Genomic DNA, 25,356 nt, shown 5'->3' with positions numbered 1-25,356 from the left:
GTCATCCTCGAGAAATTTAATATTCATTTATTTATTTATTCGTTCATTCGTTTTCTCTAGCCTGTTTTAGGCCCTCAGGGGCTAGAATTGACCGCAGACTATATCAGAAAGAGACAGGGGAAAAAACTCTGAACAGGTTGTCTTCCATTGCAGCAATGTTAAATTTAGCTTTTCTGTTACAACGGGGCATACAGAAAATGAATAAATGGAGCCCCATTAATTTGTTCTATTTTATCTTCTTCCTCCTGGGGTGCTGAGCGGCAGGACAAAGAGTAGGTCAAAGCTAAGGCCAAGATCATGTTTTAAGCATCCCAGCAGAGGAGGAAGGTCAGATGGATCTCTCGACTAAACCTATACTCATTCAACAGTTGAGGAAATATAAAAATATTCAAATTTGCATATAGCTGCAATGTGAGGATGGGAGACAATATGTTTTCTCACCACTATACAGGGGAACTGCTAACTGGGATGAAGCCCTCAAGGCCTGGATGCTGCAGTGAAACTAAATGGGCAGGCTTTACAGAGGAATGTGTGAATACCCTGTAGGTGTTAAATGTAGGGCAGCGATGAGGAGCCATATGTGTATTGTCTGGAGCCATAACCTCGGAGAGTTGCACCTGAGTTTGAACATATGCTCGACAGTTAATCTAACATGCATATAATTAGATATTATGTAAATGTTAATCTATGAATGTGTCCATAAATACTAGATTTTTATGCAAAATACAAAATCCATGAAGTACAAACTGTGCATGAATTATGTCTGAGCTCTTATTGATTTACATATGCCGTTCAAAAGTTGGAATCACCTGTTATATTGGTGTTTTTCTTTTTTTACTTGAGTAATTGCAATTTAAACATACTGTAGAAAAAACTGAACAATGCAGACACCAAACGAAGAAAGTCCTGTCTGCCATCTGTCTGTAACCAATCAAGCTTTTGTGGCAGGAGATTCCAAACTTTTAAATGGCAGTTCCCTCACCTCATGCAGAAAATATCCTATCTATTGATTGTGATGGATGGGGATATAAAAAGACCTATGAACCACAGTGAAGCGCAGCACTTATCAATATTATATTTGCTGTTTTGGAAGCTCCGGGCTAATTGCGCTATAGGGAGGAAGCATGTCTTTCAGGGCTGTGCGATGTGTTCTCCGAGGGTGATGACTGGCTGATAAAGTGCTGTTGAGTGCTAAAGGACGAGGTGTATGGATTTCTGCAACACCCTGGAGCCAAAGCTCAGCAGGACTACAACAAGGTCCCAGCCTCTTTCTCCACATGTTTAGAGTGTGTTATTTTGTCAGCTTTCCTGGCCTCCAGTATGTACTAGAAGTACTAGGCAGCTATCTTCAAGAAGTAGTACCTTGAGCCTTCCACTTAGCACTTATTGTATTCATATTAGTTTGTTGCACTTATTGTATTTGTATTGGTTTGTTTTTGCACTGTACTTTTGCTCTGGTTTATGCTCTTAGATGCTTGTTTTAAAAAAAGGAGATGCACTTATGACTTCTGGTGACTAGTAGTTCTCTTGAATACCTGTGTTGAATACACTTATTGTAAGTCGCTTTGGATAAAAGCGTCTGCTAAATGACTGTAATGTAATGCAATGTATCCAGTGTGGTTGATCACTGCAGCCCGTCCGCTGCATGCTCCCAAATGTGAACCAGGATTAGTCAAATTCTTATAACAGCATTGCACAGATGCAAAACAAAAGGTATTTGCAGGTGATTGCTGTCCACTGGAGCAATAAACATGAACATTAAAATTCCATATCCATAGCCTTTCCATTTCTCAATTATAAACACTTTCCTTTTGATTATCATACAGTTAATTTATGATGCCAGTTTCAATAGGCTAAACACAGTTTAGTGCTGGCCTGGAGGGCTCTATAACATGTTCATTCTGCAGAACAGCAGTATGGGCATGCACTTTGACCAGACTGCTAATGGTGATGCATGGCTCATTGGTGAGCAACTTTCTTTCTGTTTTTTTTTTTTTACAGACTGAATGGAGACAAAATTAATCAGGGCCTCTTGGTTATCCAGTTTGTCTGTCTGTTGTAGAGGTTATAGCCTGAACACACGGTTGATTACATCTCTGACCAACCTTAAGAGCCGCCAGGGGTGACCTTATCCTGGTTGTCATGTGTGCGCTCATGCTGTCATAGAGCACACTGTGCAACAAAAGGTAGCAAGCTCCTGTAAAGCTTAGAGTGTGAGCTCTTCGTTAACCTTTTTGCACTACACTCAATCAAACTATGAACAATATTTACGCCAGCAACAGCTGTAGACGGAGGATGTTTTGGGATTGTAGGTGTGGTCTTATGTACGTCCGATCCATTGTTGTGGACGCGATATTTCAGAAACACCTGGAAGGAACTTCCAAAAATTTAGCACAAACATCCACCTGGACTCGAGGATGAAATTATTTGATTTTATGTGAAAAGTCTAGGTCATCCCAATGGTGTTCAATGGTCACTTTGACCTCACAAAACACATTTTTGGCCATTACTCAAGAAATAATATGCCAATGTGACAATGTGACAATTTCACACAAGTGTCTAAGCGGATACATAGATGAAGTGAGGGCATTCGGCAGAGACATTGACGCAAAAATGACAGCAAAGGCAAACAAACACGAGGTGGCATTTCAATGGTTTTTTGAGGTGCTTCATTTAACCAAATATTACAAGCGTTTATGGCTCATTGTTTGCTGCTAGTTGAACTGCCTCTGCTGCAGAACCTGCCCTACAAATCACTTCTTGGACCGATCAACAAAGCTGAAGTTACAGATCAATGGTGTCTTGACAGCTCAGTTTTGAGGTCTTCTGAATTGTAACAATTCAGAATGCTTTAAAAGACAAGTTTCCAACTATTCTATTCATTTGCATTTCTGGAAAGCTGAACTAATCTCTTTTAATGAGTTACTAATTTCAGTCATATGGTAAAAATCTGGGCAAATATGTAAAGGATTTTCTTTTGGTGCTCACCAGTCTGCAGCAGACATTACCTCTGTCTGTCTCTCTCTCTGTCTGTCTGTCTGTCTGTCTGTCTGTCTGTGGTTCGGATGGAAAGCTGGTGCTGCAGAGTCACCTATGCCTGCACAGGAAATTTATTTGCTAATCCTGAGTGATTTCTGTGTTGATTTGGCTTGACACAGAAATAAGTAGTTCCACTATTTCCAAAATGCTCTGTCCTTATTAGGACTTGCATATGGTTTAGTCTACAGAACGGTCGGTCAACCATGCACCATGCAGTGCGGAGAGTATGCAGGACTACAGTGGGTGATTTTACTGATTAGCACACTTTCAAGCATTGAGGAAGAACTAATGGTGTGGTATTTGGAAGGTCAGTTTCCTTCAAGTGCTCTTTGAAGGTTTCCACACAAATTATAACTTACTAAGGATTGGAGCACTCTCGGTCTTAAAATATCAAAAATACTTTGTGCTCCAGCAATATTATAACTGAGGACATTGTGGTTCACCGTCAGTGCCTTGACCCCTAGACCCCTGCACAATTAACGTTGTGGTTACTCGTAACAGTATCCGATCGTATTAGAGGTATGCCCTTTGTGTGCAGCAGTTTGTGTGTGAGGTGAATTAGAAGCTCAACTGTGTGGGTTTATTATATAGCGCACTAACTGTACGCCACTTTGTGTGTGTCCAAATTGTGAGTGTGAATTTCATGCTCGACATAGTGCCCTCAGAAATTCTCACAATGGAAATAATAAAAAGCAGTGGTCATGCTATGCCCACTACTTACGCTAACAATGAGTCAATACCTAATTACAGCTGTGCAACATCTGTCAGTCAGACGCAAAATGATAATGCTCAGTGTCTAAAATCGCAATTTACTGCTCGGTATAGAGTACTACAATAGTACTATACCACAACCACTGAGTGTCTATATCTGTGTATAGTTTGTGGTGAATGAGGTTAATGGTGTTTTTTTTTGACACAGCCCATTTAATGTGTGTTTTTTATGAAAGTTGTATTAGGTGATGACAAACAGACTGGTATAGTGTACATATTACTTCCTTCTTTCCTTCCTCTCTTTTGTCATGTGTCCACTGATCCGCCTCTCTCCTGGGCAAATCTGCCAGTTGATCCTGAACCGCCTGGAGGACAATTCAAAAGGTCAACGCAAGCAGACTGTTGAGAAATTGCACCTTCCCTCTTTCCCCCCTCTCTCCTTGGGAAAAAAAAGACAACAGTACTTGCTGACATGGCCTCATCTCTCTCAAACGCTGGAAGGCACAGGCTACTTCGACAATAGCGGCACTTGTATTTCATTTATTTTCTGCTCAAACATCAGTCCTCAGCTGGCCCCCCTACTCTATCTCACTCTCCGTTTCTATCCTGTGCGCACCAGGCTGTCCCCGGAGGCGTTGGTAATGGTCTGCTGGCCCTCCACTTGAGGCGATACAGACCTGCAGAGAAAACAGTCGCAGCTCTGGCTTAAAATGATAAGACAAAGTCAAAAGCAGAATTTGAGGATGGGTTGTTCGGACTGTAGACAAAGGAAATGTATTGGTAAAAGGTTAAGAGTGTCCCGTGGCGCCGCACAGCCTAATTCAATATTTTCCTTTCTGTCACTTGATCTGTTTTTAAATTTTAAATTAAAAGCTTAGGAGAATAGTGAAGTCATAAAATGAGGACATAGGGTGTAGGTCTCAAAATGCTCTAAAGTAAAGTCCAGTCAGGACAGACTGTGCAGAGATGAAAAACGATGAGTTGATGAAGTGAATACTGTTCCGTTAACGTTTAGAAATAAATGACTGAGGAGATGTCATTTGAAATTGATCTCTGGTCAATAAGAAATACCAGAGCCAGAGGGGCGGGATAGTTTCAAAGAACAGAAAATGTCAATACCTATTCTACACTTTGAATATTTTAAGGTTGCCGGAGAGAAAATCTGCTTGATGGATGACGGTGATGATAATGAAAAATGATTTGAACGGGAGAGAACGAGTATGACGGAGGTGGAGCTGTGAATGATAGTATGAATGAGGGGGTGAAAATGAGATTAGGTCACGCTCCTCAGGTGGTGTGTCAGCCTTGGGAATGGAAAACCTGTCAGTCCTTCATGCCCATATGCAAAGCTGGTAGGGTGCTCTATTGATCCAGCTGCTATGGACAAGGGTTCTATGCAGCCAACACCAATGTTCTCACTTGTCTAACATTATGGTGTGTGTGTGTGAGCAGACTTGTGATCTGTTAGTTAATGTTAAATTTTGGTTCAGAAAACGTATGATTAACGTAAGCCTTTGTAACATCACAGGATTGACCGGTTGCTAAACCCCTCCCCCTAATAGTGATTGTCCAGTCATAGCTTAGCAACGGTAACAAGGCACGGCAGGCCGGTCAGGTTTTGGAATTCTTGACATGTTTAGGCGACGTGCCAGGCGGTGTCTTTTTAATCTTTCCAAAACAGAAAACAAATCAACAAAAGTGTCTCATGGTGTTAATGTTGGCTTGATAAACCAGCTAGCTGTAGCTAAGAAAATCTGCCAGCAAAATGACTGCTGATGTTTAGAGAAAACTGTTCTGCTGATTTCTTTTGGAGTATAAGGTCAGCCTCAGATTCCCAGTTGGAACGCTGTCATTGTGTGTCATTGTGATAAGTCGATTAAGCCTGTGTGATGTCTTGTTATTGCACTGTCCCTGTGTGAGATCTTCCATTAGGAAGGAAACTTGTCCCTCCTCTCAACGGGTTTCTTTTTATCCAGTCCTCTGTTTATGTTGGTTTTTTTTTAGTTTTTTTTTTTAAACATACCTCCAGGCTTTCCTTAAATTATCTATGAGGTCAGACAGGCAAAAAAACACAGCAAATAATCATTTTTTTAGTCATTTCCTTTGTACAGTGATGGGCAGTAAACACATTAACGCCTGATGTTAGCGACAAGGTGTTTATGTCTGTGATTGCAGCGTCTTCCACTGAGAGCTCTTATTGCTCCGTGAACAATTTCACCACATGATGAGGCAATTTTACATTTGTGAGCCGGTTTTTCCAGGGGGAGACCAAACATCAGGGAAATGACAACACAAATGTGCCTTTCAGGGCAATGGCCCGAGCTCTGTTTTATTTATTTATTTACTCATTTATTTGTACTGAAGGTTATTGTGGACAGCAGCTAATAAACAGACAGTTTTGGGACATCAGAACCTCAGAGATTGAGTCTGAAATCCCACATGACCTTCTCAGAACAGAGTACAGGGCAGAATGAAGGCGCGTGGTGAAAAGACGAGCATCAAGGCCAATGTGCTGAGAGCTGGCCAGTAATGATACAGCAAGCAGCATCAAGGACGCCTCCTAAACCCTAACACAACCACTGATCCCTGTATATTCAGACCTCTGCTCTCTCCAGTTTCTTTTGTAGCTGAGATTTCTTGGACTCTGGCCTTGGATGCCATAGGAACAAAGTTTATCTGAATGGGTCATACAGAGAAAGGCTCTGTACATTTTACACAGGAGGAAAAGTAATAGAAAAATGATGCGTTAGCCTTCTGCTTTCATAGTGTTTCCCCTGTATTATTTTCACATCTCCATCGTTAACAACTCGGCGTCTTATTTGCACTTTCCCTGTTTGTGACCCCACTTAATCTATCAATGTGGCACAACTCAAACCCCACCCTCTGTTTATGGCCCTCCTCTACCTTTTTGATCTGTTGTGGCTTGCCACAGATAGTGTCACCTACAGCCTGTGACCAGGTTGTAGTCCAGCTGTGCTCCTTGTGAATTATGATGTGCTGGATCAGTCCTAATCTTGTTATGGATGTTTTTTTGCCCTTGGGAGGGGCCTCAATGGATGGATGGAACTTTATCAGATTTCACGGTGCTTTGGAGGATCGTTTATGAAAGGTGCTGCCTAGTGTGTGGGGGGCATGCACGGTGGCTCAAAACACTAAAGCTTGATCTGATTTAGTTTACACTTATTTTCCAGCATTTACCTTCCAATGAGAATGTAAACAGTTATATGCATGAAAAACAGAATGGAAATATGATAAGATTACAAATATGACAAATACAACAACAATAACAGCTTGTTACACAAAGACAGTGACCTAGTAAATCCAGGAGAACAATCAGACAGATTCTTTTGGTTTTAGCCTGATGTGCCCATGTATCTAGATTTAAACCTTGGAGCCCGTGATTGAAAAGGCCTCTCTTGGTAATCAGGCAATTTGTTGGAACAACCAGAAGACCTCTATCTTAGGCTGCCCTGCGACTCTTGTGGGATTGACATATCTATAATGTACCTGGGAGTCTGACCATGTAGAGTGTTAAAAGTTATCAGTCACATCTTAAAATCAATTCTAAAACTTACAGCAGGAGGCAAGAGTGGTGGGGCGGCTGTTTTCTTGTCCTCTATCTACATTTTGAATAAGTTAGAGGTGGGCGATTTTCATTGTGCTGAAGCCTTCATTGTTAGAGGATATGAGAGCATGGAAAAAAATTCAATACCATTGTATTTTGGAATGTTGCTCCAACAAAACAAACAATATTAAGAAATAACCTTAGACTTCTTTATTTAATGTTGTTAACGACACAATACATTACTTAATCGAAATAGTTGCAGCCCTATATAGAACATTTGACAGGAAAAAGAAAAAAATCAGCTAATTCTACATTATGTAGGTATTAAAACCAAGAAATTCAAATTTGGCTTTGACCCTCAGCTTGAGCAACAAGGAATATACTACTTAAGTGACTTGATGTTCAAAACAAAGGAATTAGGGGAAACGTATTATCAGGTTGTTTTATATTTGATAATAAATGGCACAACAACATTAGTCTATGAAATGCATTTGGACAGAAAATAGCAGTGGCCCTAACATTGACTCTGGGGTAACACCACAGGCGTGGGAGGCAGATGTGGACGTCTTGACAACTGAAAAGCTTCTGCTAGCATTCAGCAAGCCCAGCCAAGGTACTGTCAACCACATCAAAGGTGGAGATTCAATCAAGCAGACGTGTCCAGAACCAGCAGCAAGCACGTTTTAGTGACATTGTTTTTTTTTAAGTTTTTAAATATGAAGTAAATCGTTTTTCCCCAAAAATACCTCCCTTGGAAGGTATACAGTGAATAGAAGAGTATCCCATTCCACAGTCACACCATTTTCAGATTTCTTCAAGCCACTGAGCAGATTATTTTTAAGGTCAACAGGTTTATCATAATAAATGCTGTCTTAATATGTTTCAGAAGCAAATATAAAGAAAACAATCCTAGGAATATCTTGTTTTTAGAGTTTAATGTCTTGTATCAAGTATTGCTGTTACACTGATGTACCTGTTACACAAGAGGGTAATTGAATTTAGTGCCACAGAACTCACCTACAAGACAAACTTATGGAGTCCAGTGCTGATGACATACTGAAAGTTACAGTCAAAGTGCACAATCATGGAATTAATAATAACAACTTTCAGTTGAGGAGTGCTTTTCATAGAAAGTTGTAGAACGTCATTACTTGGTGCACGCAAGTCAGCAACAGTCACCTTGACCTCTTCTTTTCTTTATGGTAACCCGTTCTTAATCACCCCAGCTTTTTTAAAGATAGTTATTCAGAGTTTCCCTATGTCAAGGTAGGGATAAATTGACTGACCTTAAGGTTAATATTCACTAGTCCTTTGCCGAAGAAGGTCCAGTCTAAATGTGAGGATTTGCTGCTTTTACCTGTTTTGTATCTTGAAAATATCAAAGAATTCAATTCCGAGGTGTTTTTGTTGGTCGTAAAAAACAAACAATATCAAGATGTAACCTTGGACATTTTTCAATATTTTCTGTCATTTTAAGAAACTGCATATTAAATCAGTTCATCAAAAAAGTTGCAGCCCTAGATGGGACATTCAGGAAATAGAAAAAAAAATAGTTTCCTAAAATATGTATGTATTGAAACCAAGAAAACAAAGATGATTTATTTATTAAATAAAACATGCTTTGCAGGAATATTTGTTGAATTAAGGTAAACTATCTTCCCAATAATTCGTTAGCTTTATATTTATTAAATTTTTTCACTCCTTGGGTACAAACGTTGCCAAATTACATGAACCGAAATGATGCATAATGTCAATATTGAATGGGCTGCCATTGATTATCTCACAATATATCTGAATTACTGCACAGAATGTGTCCAGGACCTCGATTTATTTTGCCATAATGTTTAATTCATGGACATTTTCATTTTCATACATCATATGCACTCACATACAGCACCCTATTTATTGTGTGACTTCACCTATCTTTGATTTGAATCTCAAAAGAGGTTAGAGGGCGGCAAAATGACTGCTTCACATTTCCCCACGTGACATTATAGTAAATGCAAAGTCAACAGAAAGGTGTTAATGATGTCTATATATATATATATATATATATATATATATATATATATATATATATATACATACAACAAGGGGCACGTATCCAGAGAATAACCAGCAGTGAGGACACTATGGCTGAAGCACTTCAGCCCTTTGCTATTATCTTATGAGTCCCTCGGGAGCCTTGAGGGTGCAGGAGAGGATACAGATTCTGAAAGATCTAATTAAGCAATGCGAAATGAGAGTGCAGAGATCCTCAGCCGAGACGAGACACAAATCAGGGGCGGTTGACAGTGGGCTGCAGGGCAATAGGGCTTTGCAGTAAAGGCCGCTACTCTAGCCTCCAGCTAATGACCGTCCCTACTTCTCTGCGCTTCTCAGTTAAACTTCCTTTATAGCGCGGGGTTAAGGGTTGTGGATCTAATTTTCATTATGTAAAACATCAGCCTGTGGATTTAGGTGCTTTGTATTATTTGCACTTAAAGAGGTAATTAACACTTTCTCAGTAGTGCTGGTAAAGAAGCAGACGACTCGATCACTTGTCACAGTCAATGGAGAGGAAGACAAGAGCAAGTTTTTTTTCTTGTGCCCGGATAGCATATACAGGTTCCCTACTCATAACTTGTACTGCTGTACTTGTGTTTGCATGGTGAGTTGTTGGAAAGGTGTGAAAACAGTAAAGTGTGTGTTGAGGATGCTTCCCAGTTGAGAGGCGCACACTGTGTGGGATGTTAAGAATTATCTGTCTGGCAATCCAGCATTCACATCTGAGTGGAGAATAAATGTCTTCAGGACACCTGGCGCCAAGGCTGTGTCTGTCTGGTCTCTCGGGCTCATTTCTGACTGAGAACAGAAAGACCTTGGCGTACAAAGACAACAGGCTTGATTATGTGAGTACACAGGAAGGTCTCCCAACATTGTTGTGCTAATCACGTTAGCGGGCACAGACTCAAGGCGGGACAGATGCTAGGCAAAGGGCAATGGGGTTATGTTATCCTGATTAGAGGAGGCTTTGGGGGGGGTTGTGAATCTCGTTTCCTACCTCGACGTCACCTTGCAGAGGGAAAAACTTTCTCTCGCTTAGGCTGTCGGCTTTTTCTTCCATCTCTCACTTGTTCTCTGTGTCTCCCTCCAGTATTCACTAGTGCCTTAGCCAGCACAGATTGTGTCGTTTTATTCAACAGGGCACAATTCTTTTGCGGTTATCAACCGCATACACATTACACAATGAGTTTGGGAAGAATAACTTCATTTTTCCTTCTTGTGGATTCACCCTGCTTAGAGTGGTTAACTGCAGATTTGTTCCTTTGTGACAAGTTTGCCTTGGTTCATATGAGTCTGCTTAACACAAATCCCTCAATGGCTCATATACAAACCGCCAACATTTATCTGTAAATCTAGTAACAATTGAAAACCTGTGCTATGGACATATTCACAATATAAAGACTGGTGTAAGTAATCTATACTCATTCTGAATACATACAATACATTTTTACATTATGTATATTTCCTGCTTTTTTTCTTACTGTATTGATTGTAATTAATTTGATCTTATAGTGATTCATTTTCATTTTCTGTTATTCAAGTTTAACTTTAGGTTAAATTATGAACTGATTAATTCAATAATCAATGTATATTTATTAACTCCAGTCCGTTTCAGATATGTAAATCTTACTACATAATGCGTAGTGCACACTTATAGTACATTATGTCTCCTTTATTGGCTCTCATTTTTGAAAGAAAACAACACAGTAAATAAATTGTAAATACTTCAAATATTTCTTCGTAAACCTTGAATAATAAAACACTGACCAAAAAGTTATTACTGCCTGTGGAAAGACGGGCATTGCTAGTGTCTGTTTGGCTGCTTTCAATTTCCAATTTAGGGTGCTTCAACACCGCAGGCATTTAAGCTGCTTGGTAACTGTTTGTGTGTATGCTTACTTGCCACAACTTGTTGATGGCGTCTGTTTCTGACGTATAGAAGTGATAAACTGTTGCGATGACCCACTAAGTTGTAATACTAAAATTAAACTGATGCATTTCTTCTCTTCCTTCCAGGATCCTATATGTTGGTGAACTCTTCCCAGCATGCCGTGGGTCATCGTGCTCAGCTGTTGCTGCAGACGCTGAGTGAAAATGACACGCACTGCGTCCAGTTCAGTTACTTCCTGTACAGTCGTGATGGCCACAGCCCGGGGGCCCTGCGGGCGTATGTTCGAGTCAACGGGGGTCCACTCGGCAGTCCGGTTTGGAACATATCGGGGTCTCATGCCAAGCAGTGGCACCAGGTTGAGCTGGCAGTCAGCACCTTCTGGCCTAATGAATACCAGGTACAAACTCCGTCACTCCCAGGTTGAGATTCTGTACTCTTACATGTGATGAAGTGACTAATGGGTCCTTGATTTCATGATGTGTTAATGAAACAAGATGCTCCTCTGACACTGAGGAAGTTAACAGTCAAGAGATGTTTCATTTCCGTGATTAAGATCTGCAGACCCATGTACCGACATCTTGCTCAGATGAAAAATGGTACACAGTAAAACTCTGTTGATCACCACTCATTTTAGCCTCAAGGTGAATCTGGTGTTAACTACTTGCATTTGCAATTTAATTAGCATGGATTCCCTTGTGAATCTAGCCAACGTTAGTGCTCGAGGGCCCTAACTAGTTCTCTTGTGGGCATGCCTGGTAGAGATTTCCCCCACTGAGGCCTGTGTACTGTGTATTCAGCCGACTCCAACAATTTGCACGACATATCACTGCCTACTCGTAGTAGACAGACATTGACTGGCATCTACTGCTGGTGCCTGGTGTGCTGTGGTCTGTAGATGGCATAGTCAGGTGAGCACGAGGGATATCCATCTATTAATCCAATTTATTTTTCCTGCAAACGCTGCGGAGCTGTCAAAAAGCAATTAAGTTGACTACTGTGCATTTTATCAAGAACTGTCAATCCCCCCAACTTAATTAAATTCTATTCTGCTCTGCAAGATCTGACCTTCACTATGTAAAAGAAAAGAGAGTCCTTTGTATAAACAGAGGGCTAGATGTAGGCTGCCACTGTTCTACCAACATCACATGATCTTAAAATGAGATCAGAGATGCAATATACATACAGAAACACACCAACACGTTAGAAGAATATTTAAACACCGTGGCACTTTGACCAAAGTACAATGGCGATAACTTTGTTTCAACCACTGGTACACTGTCAAAGCCTCATGGGATTGTGAAAGGAAAAGTCAGACATTTTGGGGAATATGCTGATTTGCTTTATTGCTGAGCTTTAGATGAAAAGATTGCTACCACTCATATCTGCACGCTATAATGCCAGAACATTTTTTTGCACAGCTTAGCATTAAGACTAGCCTACCAGCACCTCTAAAGCTCATTAATTAAATCAAATGTATTTAATCCTTACACAAACGGTTGTGTAAGAACAACAAGTTGTGGTTTTACAGAGTTATTAGCTCGACTACTTCTTGTCTGGAAGCAGTGACTTCCTGGATGTTGGTGGTCACCGTGAGGTTGACAGGCAGATGTTTTTGTACAGATTTAAACAAACTAGATACAACATGTTGATTTGATTCACATACCAGCTTTAGGTTCTGGTATGTTATTTCCTTTTTTACCTTTGGACAGAGACAGGTTCATTGTTTTCACCGTTTCCAGTCACTATTCTACGCTCAGCTAATCGCCTCTTGGCTCTCACTTCATATCAAGCACAGACATGAGAAGGCTATCGATCTGGATGTTTGCATCTGTGTTTCTTTTATCTGTGATTCTAGCTACCTGCTCTGGTCTGTATAGCACTTTGATCCACGTGGGTTGTTTTTTAAATGTGCTTTATAAATAGACTTGATTGATTCTCTTTTACTGTAAGTCTTGACAAGAAAGTGAATAAGTGTATTACCAGGAATGTTTATATTTCATTGAAATGCAAGCAACATAATCCTAAGGGACCCGTGGCCTTTTAAATATACCTTTGGAAAAAAAAACCTAAAAAAAGTCTCATCTCACTAGCTCCAAATCCGTATACAAGAGGATTGTGAGCTGTACTAATCAATGCTACTGCCAGTCACACCTTCTCTTGAGCTTTGCCCCTCATAAACAAGCCAGCAAGGACCCCTGCCAGTAAAACTGTTCATTAGCTCAATGGTGCAACAAAAATAATGAGGTTCTCACTGTCTGTTCTTTTATTTTCATGGCATTTTCAGTGTGAATCATTACTTTTACAGCACCCCAATTAAATGTATTAAATAGCTGTCTCTCTTATGATGAATGTTTAACAATGAGTGAGCCAAAAATGGTTGAGTGTTTTTGCTGATGGATGCAGTTAGTGCTGAGCTGTGATCTCTCTGTTATAAAACAGCCTCAACCACTATTCCGTTATAGTATCACCACATCAGGACAGATACTTCACAAATACAATATGTTTTAACCTGCCTTCTCTTTTTCTGTCTTCTACGACTGAATGTACCTGTGTACTTATACCAGTTCTGTTCTCCTCAACCTCCCTTCATCTTTACCCAGTGGAATTGTGCACTTTCTTGTTCTGTAAGCATCCCAGTAAACAATGATGGCCAGTAGGTGAGTCAGAATTGTTCTGCGGCCCCCGATGAGAGGCTCCAGTTAGGAGAAGGAGGTTTATAAAGGGCTTATGAGGCTCTGAAGACAGGACAAACAGTACACACTTAAATTAGTATTGACAGTACAGATTTTAATAGAATGTCTTGAACAACCTCACTTTTATGTGTGGGAAAACACAGTGTTCAAATGTATTGGAATAAAATTGGGGGATTTGGTCACCAGGTTTTGGCACCATTAGAGAAAATGTATCTTCATGTAAGGAATCAATGCATTTTCCTCTTTGCTTCCTCTCTCATTTCACATTTGACTTTAACTCTACTGAGCTTGCTTCTCAGTACAAAGAGAGCAAAACAAACTGCCCCCTCAAAGTCACATGTACCACAGCTTACATTGCTAATCCCTCTGCAGTCAAAGAGCTCATCACTGTGCAATGACACAAGGTCTTGCCTTGCCACACGTCACTGCTCTCTTTTAAACAGACAAAACAGAAGAGGGTAAATGTGGAGGTGTAAGGCTGGGTATTTTCTTTATCAGCATCTTAATGCTGTCCTCTGTAGTTAACCATCAACAGTGCAATAAAAACAGAGCAACAAAAAGGAGGGCAATGGGACATTGTTACAGCCTGGTTTGCTTCAACACGGGTCTCTTGAAATTCACCCGAGACTTTTAGCTCTGAAGCACATTAGCTGCAGCTTGTGTGACTTTAAATAGTAAAGGGTATGGGTTGTATTAGCTTCATAGCATGTCTTATACAATCACTTTGGATTTTAAGTGATAGGTAGGCAGATTTACCATGTCATTAAACTAGTAAAGCACTCGCTTGAAGCAGAGGTGGAGAAGAGGCACTTCTTATCTTTGTCTCTTGAGTAAAATAAATCCCAGGAGAACACACATCATTTCAGAGAGGGGGTTTCAAATCCGCAGGTTTTTCCGTCTTATTAGATTTCAGGTCACATTAGAGCTCCCAGTTCCTTGGCTTCAACACAGGGATACAAAATGTCAGTTTAACCGTTTGCACTGCACATATATAGATGTAAGATTACTATCAAGGTTGCTCATTTCATGATTTACATTGTAATGAAATACTTTGTTTACAGCACATGTAAGATACTGTTTACTGTTTTAAAAAAGTCATTGTGGACTGTAATTAAAAACAGTCATCAAAACAAAGAATGAATATGCCAGTAATAAGCATTGAAGAAGCATTACACCCGCATCATTTTCTCCTATCACAGTTGTGAAATTGGGATTTGAGGTGCAATGTATTTTGGGGATGAAAATCTAACAGAACAAGATCACCTTGAGATATGTCGATTGAAGATGTTGTGTTGGTCTGGCGTACATTGCCATATTTCTCTCTCTGCCTCTTATTGGCAGAAGTGTTTGCAATAGCTGGAGAACCTTGTTATCAAATATTAAAGATGTTATCTAGCCCTCCAAGACTGCCGGCTACAGCAGGAGACATGTCCCCCTCCCTTCTTTACCATCTCTCACTTTCTTCTTTCTACTTTGTCTCCTTCCAAATGTCAGAATCTTCTTCAGACTTGCTTTACTTTCTGCACTTGTTGATATTGCGAATGATATATTATCCATCCCCTCTTTCACTACACCCTCCCTGTTGAAGGTGTTTTTAGAATAGGTGTGATCTTAATACAATACTCACATGTCATGTCAAATGCACATTGATACATTCAAAAACCACTGTCTGGTAACCCCACAATGATGGCAAGCCTTCAGGAAATCACTGCGCTCTGCCAAGAAATAGTCGGGCACATAATGTAACTCCTCGGGTGGTGATGTATTTTTTATAAAGGCGACGCAATGTGTTAATAAGTGGGCTTTAGAGGTGCTGTTTGTTTGTTGTGCTTCTACTCTATATGCTAAGCTAGGCTAGGCTAACCATTTCTGAACTTAACAAATGACGCACAAGAGTGTTATCGATCTTCTCATCCAGATCTCGGGAAGAATGTGAATATTTTGAATATCTTAAAGACAAACAAACATTGTTGGTGCATATATTTGATTATCACGTTCGGTGCACATCTCGCCTGTTTAACATGACTTCTTAAACCAGAGTAGCCCACTTCACAATGTTTCCCATGATTCCATCTTGTTACCTTATTAGACTAATTTCTTTAAGGAAAAGGAACAAGTTGGACATCAAAGACTTGTAAATGAGAATCCTCCTGTCTCAGCTTTGTCTGATAATATCTCCTACTTCAGCCTGATGACTCGTGCCAGATGAGCCTTTGGCGATGGAAAAGACGTCTGTGAAATACTGTGGAGAGCAAATTGAGACTCTACGATTTAAACCATATTGTCAGACACAGGCTGTTATCCTTTGGCATTTTCCACCTGAACAGATTTACTTCAGCATGCGACCTTTTGTCTGTGAATATTTAAGAAGTTATTTATATATGATTGTGTCTAATGGTGAGTAAAAGCCCTGTGTCTAATGGTGTCTCCTGGCCGGAGTGGGAACGGTAGAAGCTTGTTTATAGGGCCGGATAAATCATCTCTTGATTTGTATACATAACAATTGCTTCTAAAAGCCAATAATGCAGGGTAATGTAATATGTTCGCCTAATGTGCATTTGATATCAGTTATAAATCACTGCGTGTCCCACTTTTATATTTTTCTTCAGAAGACGGTTCCTGCATTTTTATATCTTTTGGAAGTAAAGTAGCCATTCATTAGAATAAAGTACAGGCATATAGAAAGTTTCTTCGGGAAAGTGGCTTTCAATAAAAATCTGGGAAGGTTGTTTATTGAAACAAATGCTCTGAATGTCTCCCTCTTAATAACCTCCTATCCTAATGGCTAAGAAGAGTGAGGATTAACCAGTAATCAATCTGTTATTGAGTGTTTTAGCTCAGCAGAGAGTAATAGCACCTTCAATTAGACTTTCAAGACATTTTTCTCTCTTCTGTGTATACCATTAAGCCTAATCAGTGTTTCTGGCTAATTTTGATGTCAGTCTGATGGCATGGCGGTGTGTGCTTACGCAGCTAATTCAGGTCAAGATATTGAAGGATATTGTGCTTTAATCATTGCGATAAATATTGTATGATTAGGCAGCTGCAGAATAGAAGGGAAGGAGGGAGGGAAGGCAGCAAGGGAAAAAGATGGACAGCGAAAGAAATAAAGCGCGACAATGAAAAATTGAAGGATAGAAAGAGTGAAATGAGGGAAGAGGATCCCGCACAGGCTTTTAAAGAAAATAGACCACTTGAAACAGGGGGAAAGTGGAAATGATGAAAACAGGAAATGTTAATTTTCCCGTTTTAAAAGGGGTGGCCTTTTCCGGCTCAGGTTTCATTGGTGTCTGGGAACAAACAGGAAAATTGACTCTGGCAGAAGAAGATTAGCCTGAGTGTTCCTCCCTGAGCCGGAGGAGAGCAGTCAGTTATAGGCAGAGCAGGGTCACTCTACAACAGTGAGACCCAGCAGCCAGGACCTTTCCTCCTGCTTCTTTCTCACCTCTCCCTCTGTCAACCGTCTAGCCTCCCCTCTCTTCTCTCTGCATGCCTGGCTTTCGGCGTCTCTTTCTGTCAGGAGTCTTTTGGCTGACCCCAATCTCCCCACTTCCCATCATGATGTGTCGATGCAGGTGCCTTTAGGGGTCATGCATGGCCAGGGATGTTGTCACACCGATTTTTGTGTTCCCTCCCAAGTCTAGGGAGGTGGAGCTGGAATTTGGACCAGAGGTCACAGAGATGTTATTGTGATTCTTGAATGAGGTGTGCAAACACAAGCAGATTGTGTTGGTCAAGATAAGCTGAGTGTTTTTTTTAGTCGGGGTATTTTTCTACTTTTTGCCTGAAATGTGTCTTCAGCAACATGTAAAAATGGTTCGATGCCAAAAGTTGGCATTGATACTGTCATACATGTCATGTAGTTGCTGTACAACACAGATTAACAATGGTTGGAAGTATAACTTGTCTTGATGTGATTTAGTTGTATTATTTTGTGAAAAAGAGAAAGGGTTTTGTTGGAATTGCTTTTCATATTCCGCAAAGCGAGGTATCTAAAAAAGTATCCTGACAAAAAATGCAGGAAATGTACAATCGAAAGGTACTCTGTCTTGATGTAATATTTAGTTATATGATTGATGCATTTGAGAATGATTTGTAGAAAATCAATTCAATCACATCTGAAGGTTTTCCTCTGTCGATGGAGTTTGAAACATGATTTGAAAAACTCCATCTTTGAGATGTGGCTAAAATCTCCCAAAAAGTATTTTACGGCCCACTAACAGTTTTTTTTTCCAGAGCTCTCAACCATATCATATTCCCTTGAAAGATAATAGGAAAACTGCATTATCAGCGATAGACTATGGGATGCAGTTCACATTTTTGAACAAGCTATTTGAAGTACCGTAAGATTTTTTGGTCAAACTACTGTCTCCAACGTCAAGTATTAACTTACATGTTCTTTCGGTTTTGGCACTGAAATGCCAGTATGATATTTCAGGTACCCAGCCTCACTGAAGCTACTACAACTTGATTCAGTTACATAACTTTGACAAGTATGAGCTCCACTCTTGCATAACCCATTGAGCTCCGCCTGCGTGTAAACACAGACACCAGACACACACATTTAAAGTAGCTCCAAGGATATAACATAGTTTGAGTGTGTGTGTGTGTGTGTGTGTGTGTGTGTGTGTGTGTGTGTGTGTGTGTGTGTGTGTGTGTGTGTGTGTGGCGGCCTCAGTAAAAATCAAGACCCAGTAATAGGGACCATGTTGTAATCATTTGGTCAGAGGATTATGAGAAACAATAACTCAAAGCCGGCCTTCGATCAAACGTGTGGATGGAAGACTGTCCTTGGTGCTGTGAAAACAAACATCACCCCAGTGTCTCATAACTCTCTCACTATTACTGAGGATGGTGATTTGATATTGATTAGGTTTCATGAGAGCCTGCTGCTCATCCAGCTTATTGTTCCATAGGACGGTATGGAGCTTTGTCCTCCCTTGAGTCTCGTGGTCCTGTGCAAGCTGTATTATCTGCTGTTATGGTTTCACAGCAGCCTGTGCTCTGAATGTGGAATAGAGCTCATGAGTCAGGCGCCACATTGTGTGTCTCCTGATAAAGCTATTACTTCTCTTGGCCCTGCGGACTGAGGCAAAACTTATCCATCTCCCTATTTTTATGCTTCTGTCTTTCTCTTGTTTCTCACATTGTCTCGCTTTTTGTTTTGGGTCAGCAGATGTGCGGCCATGTGGCGATGGGCTTGTTTGTAAATAATGCGTCTGTCACTGAAAGCGGGACGCGAGCAATGGAATTCACACAGCCCCTCAATGTTCTTCAGAAAATTGCTTGTACACTTCAGCTTTGAGAGCATTAGGTTAATCACAAGTGTATGCCTTAGCTGTTGTGGTTATGAATTAAACTTATGAATTATACTGTTCATCACGTATTCACTTCACTTTTGCAGGTATTGATTGAGGCAACGGTTTCCAGAGAGCGGCGAGGCTACATTGCCATAGATGACATCATGGTGCTCAACTACCCCTGCTGTAAGTGCCACTTCTGACAATGAATTGCAATTACAGGAGGTGCTGGAGGGATAAAAAAGTTTAGTGGTTTTGAGGGAAATATGTATTTCAATAGGATGCGGAGAAGAGTGATTGCTGATCGACCTTTTTATATTAGTATTGCAGGTTGTCCTGAGGCGCCCAGTGACAACAGAAGTGCTATTAAAACACTGTGACACCCAAATGCCAACACTCCCCACCTGAAAACACACCTGCCGTTCCGGCCTCCAGCCTTGTTTGACAGCCAAATGTATTTGTTAATCTGTGAAATCCTTAATTCTCTCTCTCTGAAGGCTCTCATGTTCCCTGGCCTGACTGGAAGTGTGGCGTAGCTTTGTCGTCATAAGTCACTGTGCACAGAGGGGTTTTCCCCCCATCAAGCACTGCATTTCAAAGCTTTATGAGAATGTTCAGGGTGTTTTTTTTTGTAACCAATGGCTCCCAGCAGCGGAGCTCTTTTTGTACCAGTGAGGGTGGCGGTTCAATGTGTTGTTATCCCCTGAGGACCTTGTGTAAAACATAGTCACTAAGTCCCTTAATACCTGGACAAGGTCTTTCAGTGTCACGCTCCGTGGCGTGTACAACCCACTGCTGAACACGAGGGCTCAAAGCACATTAAACACCATTGGTCCACACTGCTTTCAAGACATATATTACTGACACAAGCTTGATGGATATTTTTTCTGTCATAGGGATTTAGCATTATCTATTTAGATATCCCCTGTTGTTATCACAATAGTGTTTGGAGACTCATCAGGGATGTCATGTCACTTAGGATACCACCAATGATTTTTTTTTAAAAGAACACCGGCTGTGAGGTTGGTCGAACCCGTGCTGTATGCTCACCGCCCAGTCAGTCACCCTGTTTCTCCCCGAGACAGCAGATGGCATCTCCTGAATGCTCCCACTGTGGCCATTAAATAATTAAGACTCTCATCAAGACCTGAACATGCCTTATGATGTGACACATGGCCAGCCTGCATTAGTTGGCATCTAACAGTGCGAGGGAGGAAGACGGAGTGAAAACTCGAAGGGAAGTGTCGCATAGTAAAAGAAATATACAATTAAATAAAAAAAATGTAAAAAGCTCAACAAGTTCCTTTTTGTAAATTCTGGTTAAAGCATGTTTGACTTTTCTGTTTTTTCTTCTTCTCCTGAGTCTTACTCTTTGACTCTGAAATCAGTGTTACACTCCACTGAAATATGTATCAGGCTAAAGAGTCCTGAGGATAAAATCTGACACATTTTGCTGTACAACACAGCAGTTATTGCCAACTGTGGGGACATCATTTTTTCTTCCATTCACACTCATTTCGCTGTTTGTTTATGTTTGGCTCTCAGGCATGAATTATGAATTAACTTGAGGAGGGAGAGTCACTCCAAAGGAAACGTGGCCACCTGTAGGGTGCAGATGCAAGCACTCTCCCCTTAATACTTACTGTACACAAACAAGATCAACAATTTGTCCTGTGTCCCGTCCCCCGTCCCCCCCACCCCTCTTGCTAGATAGCAACATAATGTTATGCAAAACCGAGCAGGAGATGTGTGAGACCCAAACATTAGCTTCACTGTTGTTCTGCCATCTCTCCCTGTCAGTCATCCAGAGTGACATGTCGACTTGTCCTACCTCATTTCTCAGGGATTGTAGGCAGTGCTGCCGGCGTTTACCCAGTGATTTGCCTCTGCAGGGGTCCGGTTCTCACTGCACTATTGTTAATCATGGAGTTGGGTGAGAGGGCCACTCCCACACACTGACTCATTGGCAGCTTCGCTCAGCATGCTGGGACATTATTAGTCGAGATGTGGAGTACTGATGCTTTCTCTGTGGCTTTTCTTCTGCATATTCACTCCCACAATCTGCTCATATCGCCTCTATTCTCATTTTGTTCACAGTGTGTGACCCTCTCAACACACATATTTACACACTTTTTTGTCTTATTCAAACAGTATGTTTACAATTTTTTATTTTACTATTTAAATGTATTTTAATGTTATCATGGGCATATACAGTACATGATCACAATAAGTTCTGATGTGTCTGGAGAATCTGGAAGTGGAAAGCAATGCAACATCTTCTATCCTCCGCTGTCAACACAAGGATGACACATACCCAAAAAAGCGAAAAGATAAACTTAAACTTTATTTTTTACTTTTCTGTTTAGTTTTAGTTTTTTCCTTCAACTGCATTTGTAAATTCATTTTTGCAAACTGCTATGAGCAATCAAAAAAGAAATACATAGTAAGTTAAAGGATAAAGGAGTTTTAATATTAAGTCATATGCATTAATATGCATCAGTACTTTCAAGGAACAAATGAAGCACGGTGAATTGATAGAATAGAAAGTCGTTACTCAGGTTTAGTGCTGCTTCAAACCTCCAAATGAAAGAAACTGTTGCTGCTCTGTGTTTTTATGGGCAAACATTGGATGAAGCCTGAAATTCCTGTTTATGTATTTGAAAAGAAGAAAAAAAAAGCCTTGATAAAATGTTATGTTGTGTAACTGACTGTCATTGTGAAATGTCTGAATGGTAATGGACTCTTTTGATCTTACTGTGTTTCTCTCTCTGTCTGTCTCTTTAGATAAGGCGCCGCACTTCTCCAGGCTAGGAGATGAGGAGGTCAATGCTGGGCAGAATGCTACTTTTCAGTGTGTTGCTGCTGGAAGAGCATCAGAGGCTGAGAAGTTCCTGCTGGAGGTCAGTGGTTTAATGGTGGAGTTTATAGAAGTTTATTGTGAGCGCTGTATTCTGTACCTCCAAAACCATCAACGGTACAAAATGAAAATAGCAGGTTTTGGTTTGGTTTTCACACCTGATAGACTGGATCCTCTATATTTTAGAGTGAGACAGTGGCCCCGGGTCTCGGACATGTAAAAAGGCCCCTCACCTCTCTTGAAAAGCAGCAAAACACCCAGACTGAAAGAGACACAAAACAACTCCTTTTTTAGGTTGTTTGGTGTCTCATTGTTGTAGTTTTGAGTGTCTTGGTGGTTGTTTTGCGTGTTTTTGTAATTCTTATGCATCATTTTGTGTTTCTCTGGGGTCATTTTGCATCTTTTCGTGGTTGGTTTTCCTCTTATTTTGCTTTTCCTTGTGGTCGTTTGGTGTGTGGCGTGGGTTCTTTGTGCTTGTTTTACATTTGTGTGTAGTCCTTTTGTGTTTCTCTGTGGTTGTTTTGTTCATTTTTGTGGTTGTTCTGTATCTGTTTGTAGTTTCTTCTCTCTTTGTGGAAGGTTTGTGTTTCTTCGTGGTCGATTTGAATGTCTTTGTTGTTTTGCTTCTCTTTGTGGTCGTTTTGTGTCTCTATGTAGTCTTTTTGACTCTCTTTGTAGTTGTTTGATTACTCATAACTTGTTGAAGTTATCGTGTATCTGAACTCTCAACTGCATTTTAAGTGGAGTGTGTTACCCCTAAATAACCATTGCAACAAGGCTTTCTCTGTTTTTGAATCATTATGTGTCCCAGACGTGCTTGTGCTTAAATAAAGATTGTCGACAGAGTTTTAATGCCGTGAAGGCCATGAAGGCCTTGAAGCCTCCTCACTTTGTTGCCTTTGAAATGTTGTGTTGCTTATAGGATCATAGTATTCGCTGCTTTCTTCACTGCCTCCTGTTTTTATTCAAATCATGTGCTGTGTTTTAGATCTCTGTCTTTTCATCTACAATGGCATACTCTGTGAAGGTCAGACGGGCCACGCAGGTCTTCCTCTGGTGGGGAATAACTCTGTGGTCTTGAAATCCTTCTCTTTATGTAGCTCTGATTAAAGGACCAAACGTCATAATGCTGTAGGGCAAAAAAAAAAAAGTTCATCTCATGCTGTGCTGTGCAGCCACACATTCACTGCTTTTGCCAACATCTTAACACCCACTACAGCTAGTGTTAATCATGGTTGACCTCAGCCACCCTATACTGTAATGTTTGGTAACAGGGAGGTGTGTGATTTATGTAATTGAAGCATCCTCATTCCGAACCTCTCTGAGCGCTCAATCAAACAAGGCATTTGGTCACAACACAAGGTTGATGACAAATGCTTTGGGCAATTAGCTGGCATGACCATACAGGGCGCCTGCTGTAATGAGATCTCCAGGCCACGGCAATGCTCCTTCTCTGCCTCTCCTCTGCCTTTTACTGTCCTCTTCACCATACCTCTGTCTGCTCTGTCCGCGTCACACATGTCTGTCTGACCCGTTGTCTTCATATAGACTCGCATCACTCTTGTTTTCAGTTGTTGTGCCCTTTTGTGTTCGTTGTATCTGCCGTACCAGCTGCAGCGCAGTCTTGACGGAACACGTCTGCCATATTAACAGATCGTTTTGTCGTTTCCTCGCCAATTAGCCACAGCCAGATTGTTTACGTAACATGATCTCATGCTTGTTTGATTCATCCTGTTTTTCCCCGCCTCCTTTCTGTAATCCACATGCTAGGTGATGAAAATACTGTAAAAAGAAACGGGGAGGATGCAGCAGAGTATGATTGAGAGATTTTTTTATTTCTTTGCGGTCACAAGATTAATTGCCTGCTTAACCCTAATCAGAGGGTGTGTGTTTATGTGTTTACTTACGAAGGCTCGACCCAAGGTTTGTGTGGTCTGTGGCTTTTGAAAGGCCCAAATCAGAAGCACAACAGAGGCAGAGATGGCCTAGCATTACCCAAAGGTTTCCTTGGTAATCCCAGCATGCTCACATGCTTTGGATTCTGTTAAAACGGGCAGATCAAAAGGATGAGTTTTAGGATTAATGTCCACCATTTCACACAAAGAGAATGGCCTGAAAACATGAGAAAAAAAATGTCAGATTCAATGTGTTTTGTTGAGACTATGTGGACTTGACAGATGCTAGTGGTTTTAATGGTGTGGAACAATGTGAGAAATGCCTCTCACGGTGCAACAGCGAGGTGCATCATGCAACATTCATTTGAATCGCGCCTTTTCTCCAGCACTATTTCCCTCTGTTTCCAACTTTCTGCCCCAACTCACTTTTGTTTATGTTCTGTTTGTGCTTTGAGACTCTTTTTTATGCTAAGACCAGCAGTTGTTTCACAGCCATTTCTACTGTCTCTTTTTTTCTACTAAAAAACAGTCTACATGCTGCTACTCATCCGTCAACCTATTTACTAAACTGATTAAACCTTAATACATCAAAGCCCATCTGTCTCCCAATTCTAACTGCTGAGCAGTTAAATGTTTTGGTTCAATAACATCGCACACCAAGGACAGCTATGGTTGTAGATAGGCTCCATCAAGGGACAACACTCATGACATGTATTACCCCCATAATCACTATTATTTTAACAAGATTTCATTTGTTGTATTAAAGCATGTCTGATCGTCATATTGCGTGATTAAATCAGAGACATGGTCCTGCCATTCTAATTACATTGCACACAATTGGAAAATCCTCCTTTTTTAATCACACAACTCTAATAAGAACTGACCCAGATAGCAATAATTTAAGTGTGTTTTGCTACATTATTGGCTATGTATCTTGGGGGTTCACTGAGCAATAACTGCATACAAGGGCTAGTTAATAGGTATTTAATGTGTGTGTGTGTGTGTGTGTGTGTGTGTGTGTGTGTGTAACGAGGGAGATTGGAAGATGTGTGTACTTGGATGTTTTTTAATAGTCATACAGAATTACATATTATATATATGTAGGTATATATATATATGTATGTATATAGATGTATATGTATGTATATATATATATATATATGTATGTATGTATGTATGTATGTATGTATGTATATATATATATATATATATATATATATATATATATATATATATATGTGTGTATGTATGTATACATATATATATATACCGTATTTTTTGGACTATAAGGCGCACCGGATTATAAAGCGCACTGTGAATTAACGTGTCTATGTTCACACATAAACCGCACCGGATTAT

General features: G+C 40.5%; 1 protein-coding gene across 4 annotated transcripts in view; it reads left to right on the top strand.

Moving 5' to 3' along the window:
- ptprub (protein tyrosine phosphatase receptor type Ub) overlaps nt 1–25,356 on the top strand; it is a 145,284-nt gene that overhangs the window by 63,889 nt on the left and 56,039 nt on the right. For all 4 annotated transcript variants that reach the window (XM_068735243.1, XM_068735242.1, XM_068735241.1 and 1 more), the window contains exons 3-5: nt 11,378–11,649; nt 19,350–19,431; nt 22,030–22,145. In XM_068735243.1, coding sequence (XP_068591344.1) covers nt 11,378–11,649; nt 19,350–19,431; nt 22,030–22,145 — 470 coding nt within the window. The remainder of the gene's footprint in view (nt 1–11,377; nt 11,650–19,349; nt 19,432–22,029; nt 22,146–25,356) is intronic.

This window comes from Cebidichthys violaceus, unplaced genomic scaffold, assembly GCF_023349555.1.
Source record: "Cebidichthys violaceus isolate CVI_PGR_0920_01 unplaced genomic scaffold, fCebVio1.0.p SCAF_7, whole genome shotgun sequence".
Taxonomy (NCBI): domain Eukaryota; kingdom Metazoa; phylum Chordata; class Actinopteri; order Perciformes; family Stichaeidae; genus Cebidichthys; species Cebidichthys violaceus.
Note: the sequence above shows the minus strand (reverse complement) of the source record. Positions and strands in the feature narration are given on the sequence as shown.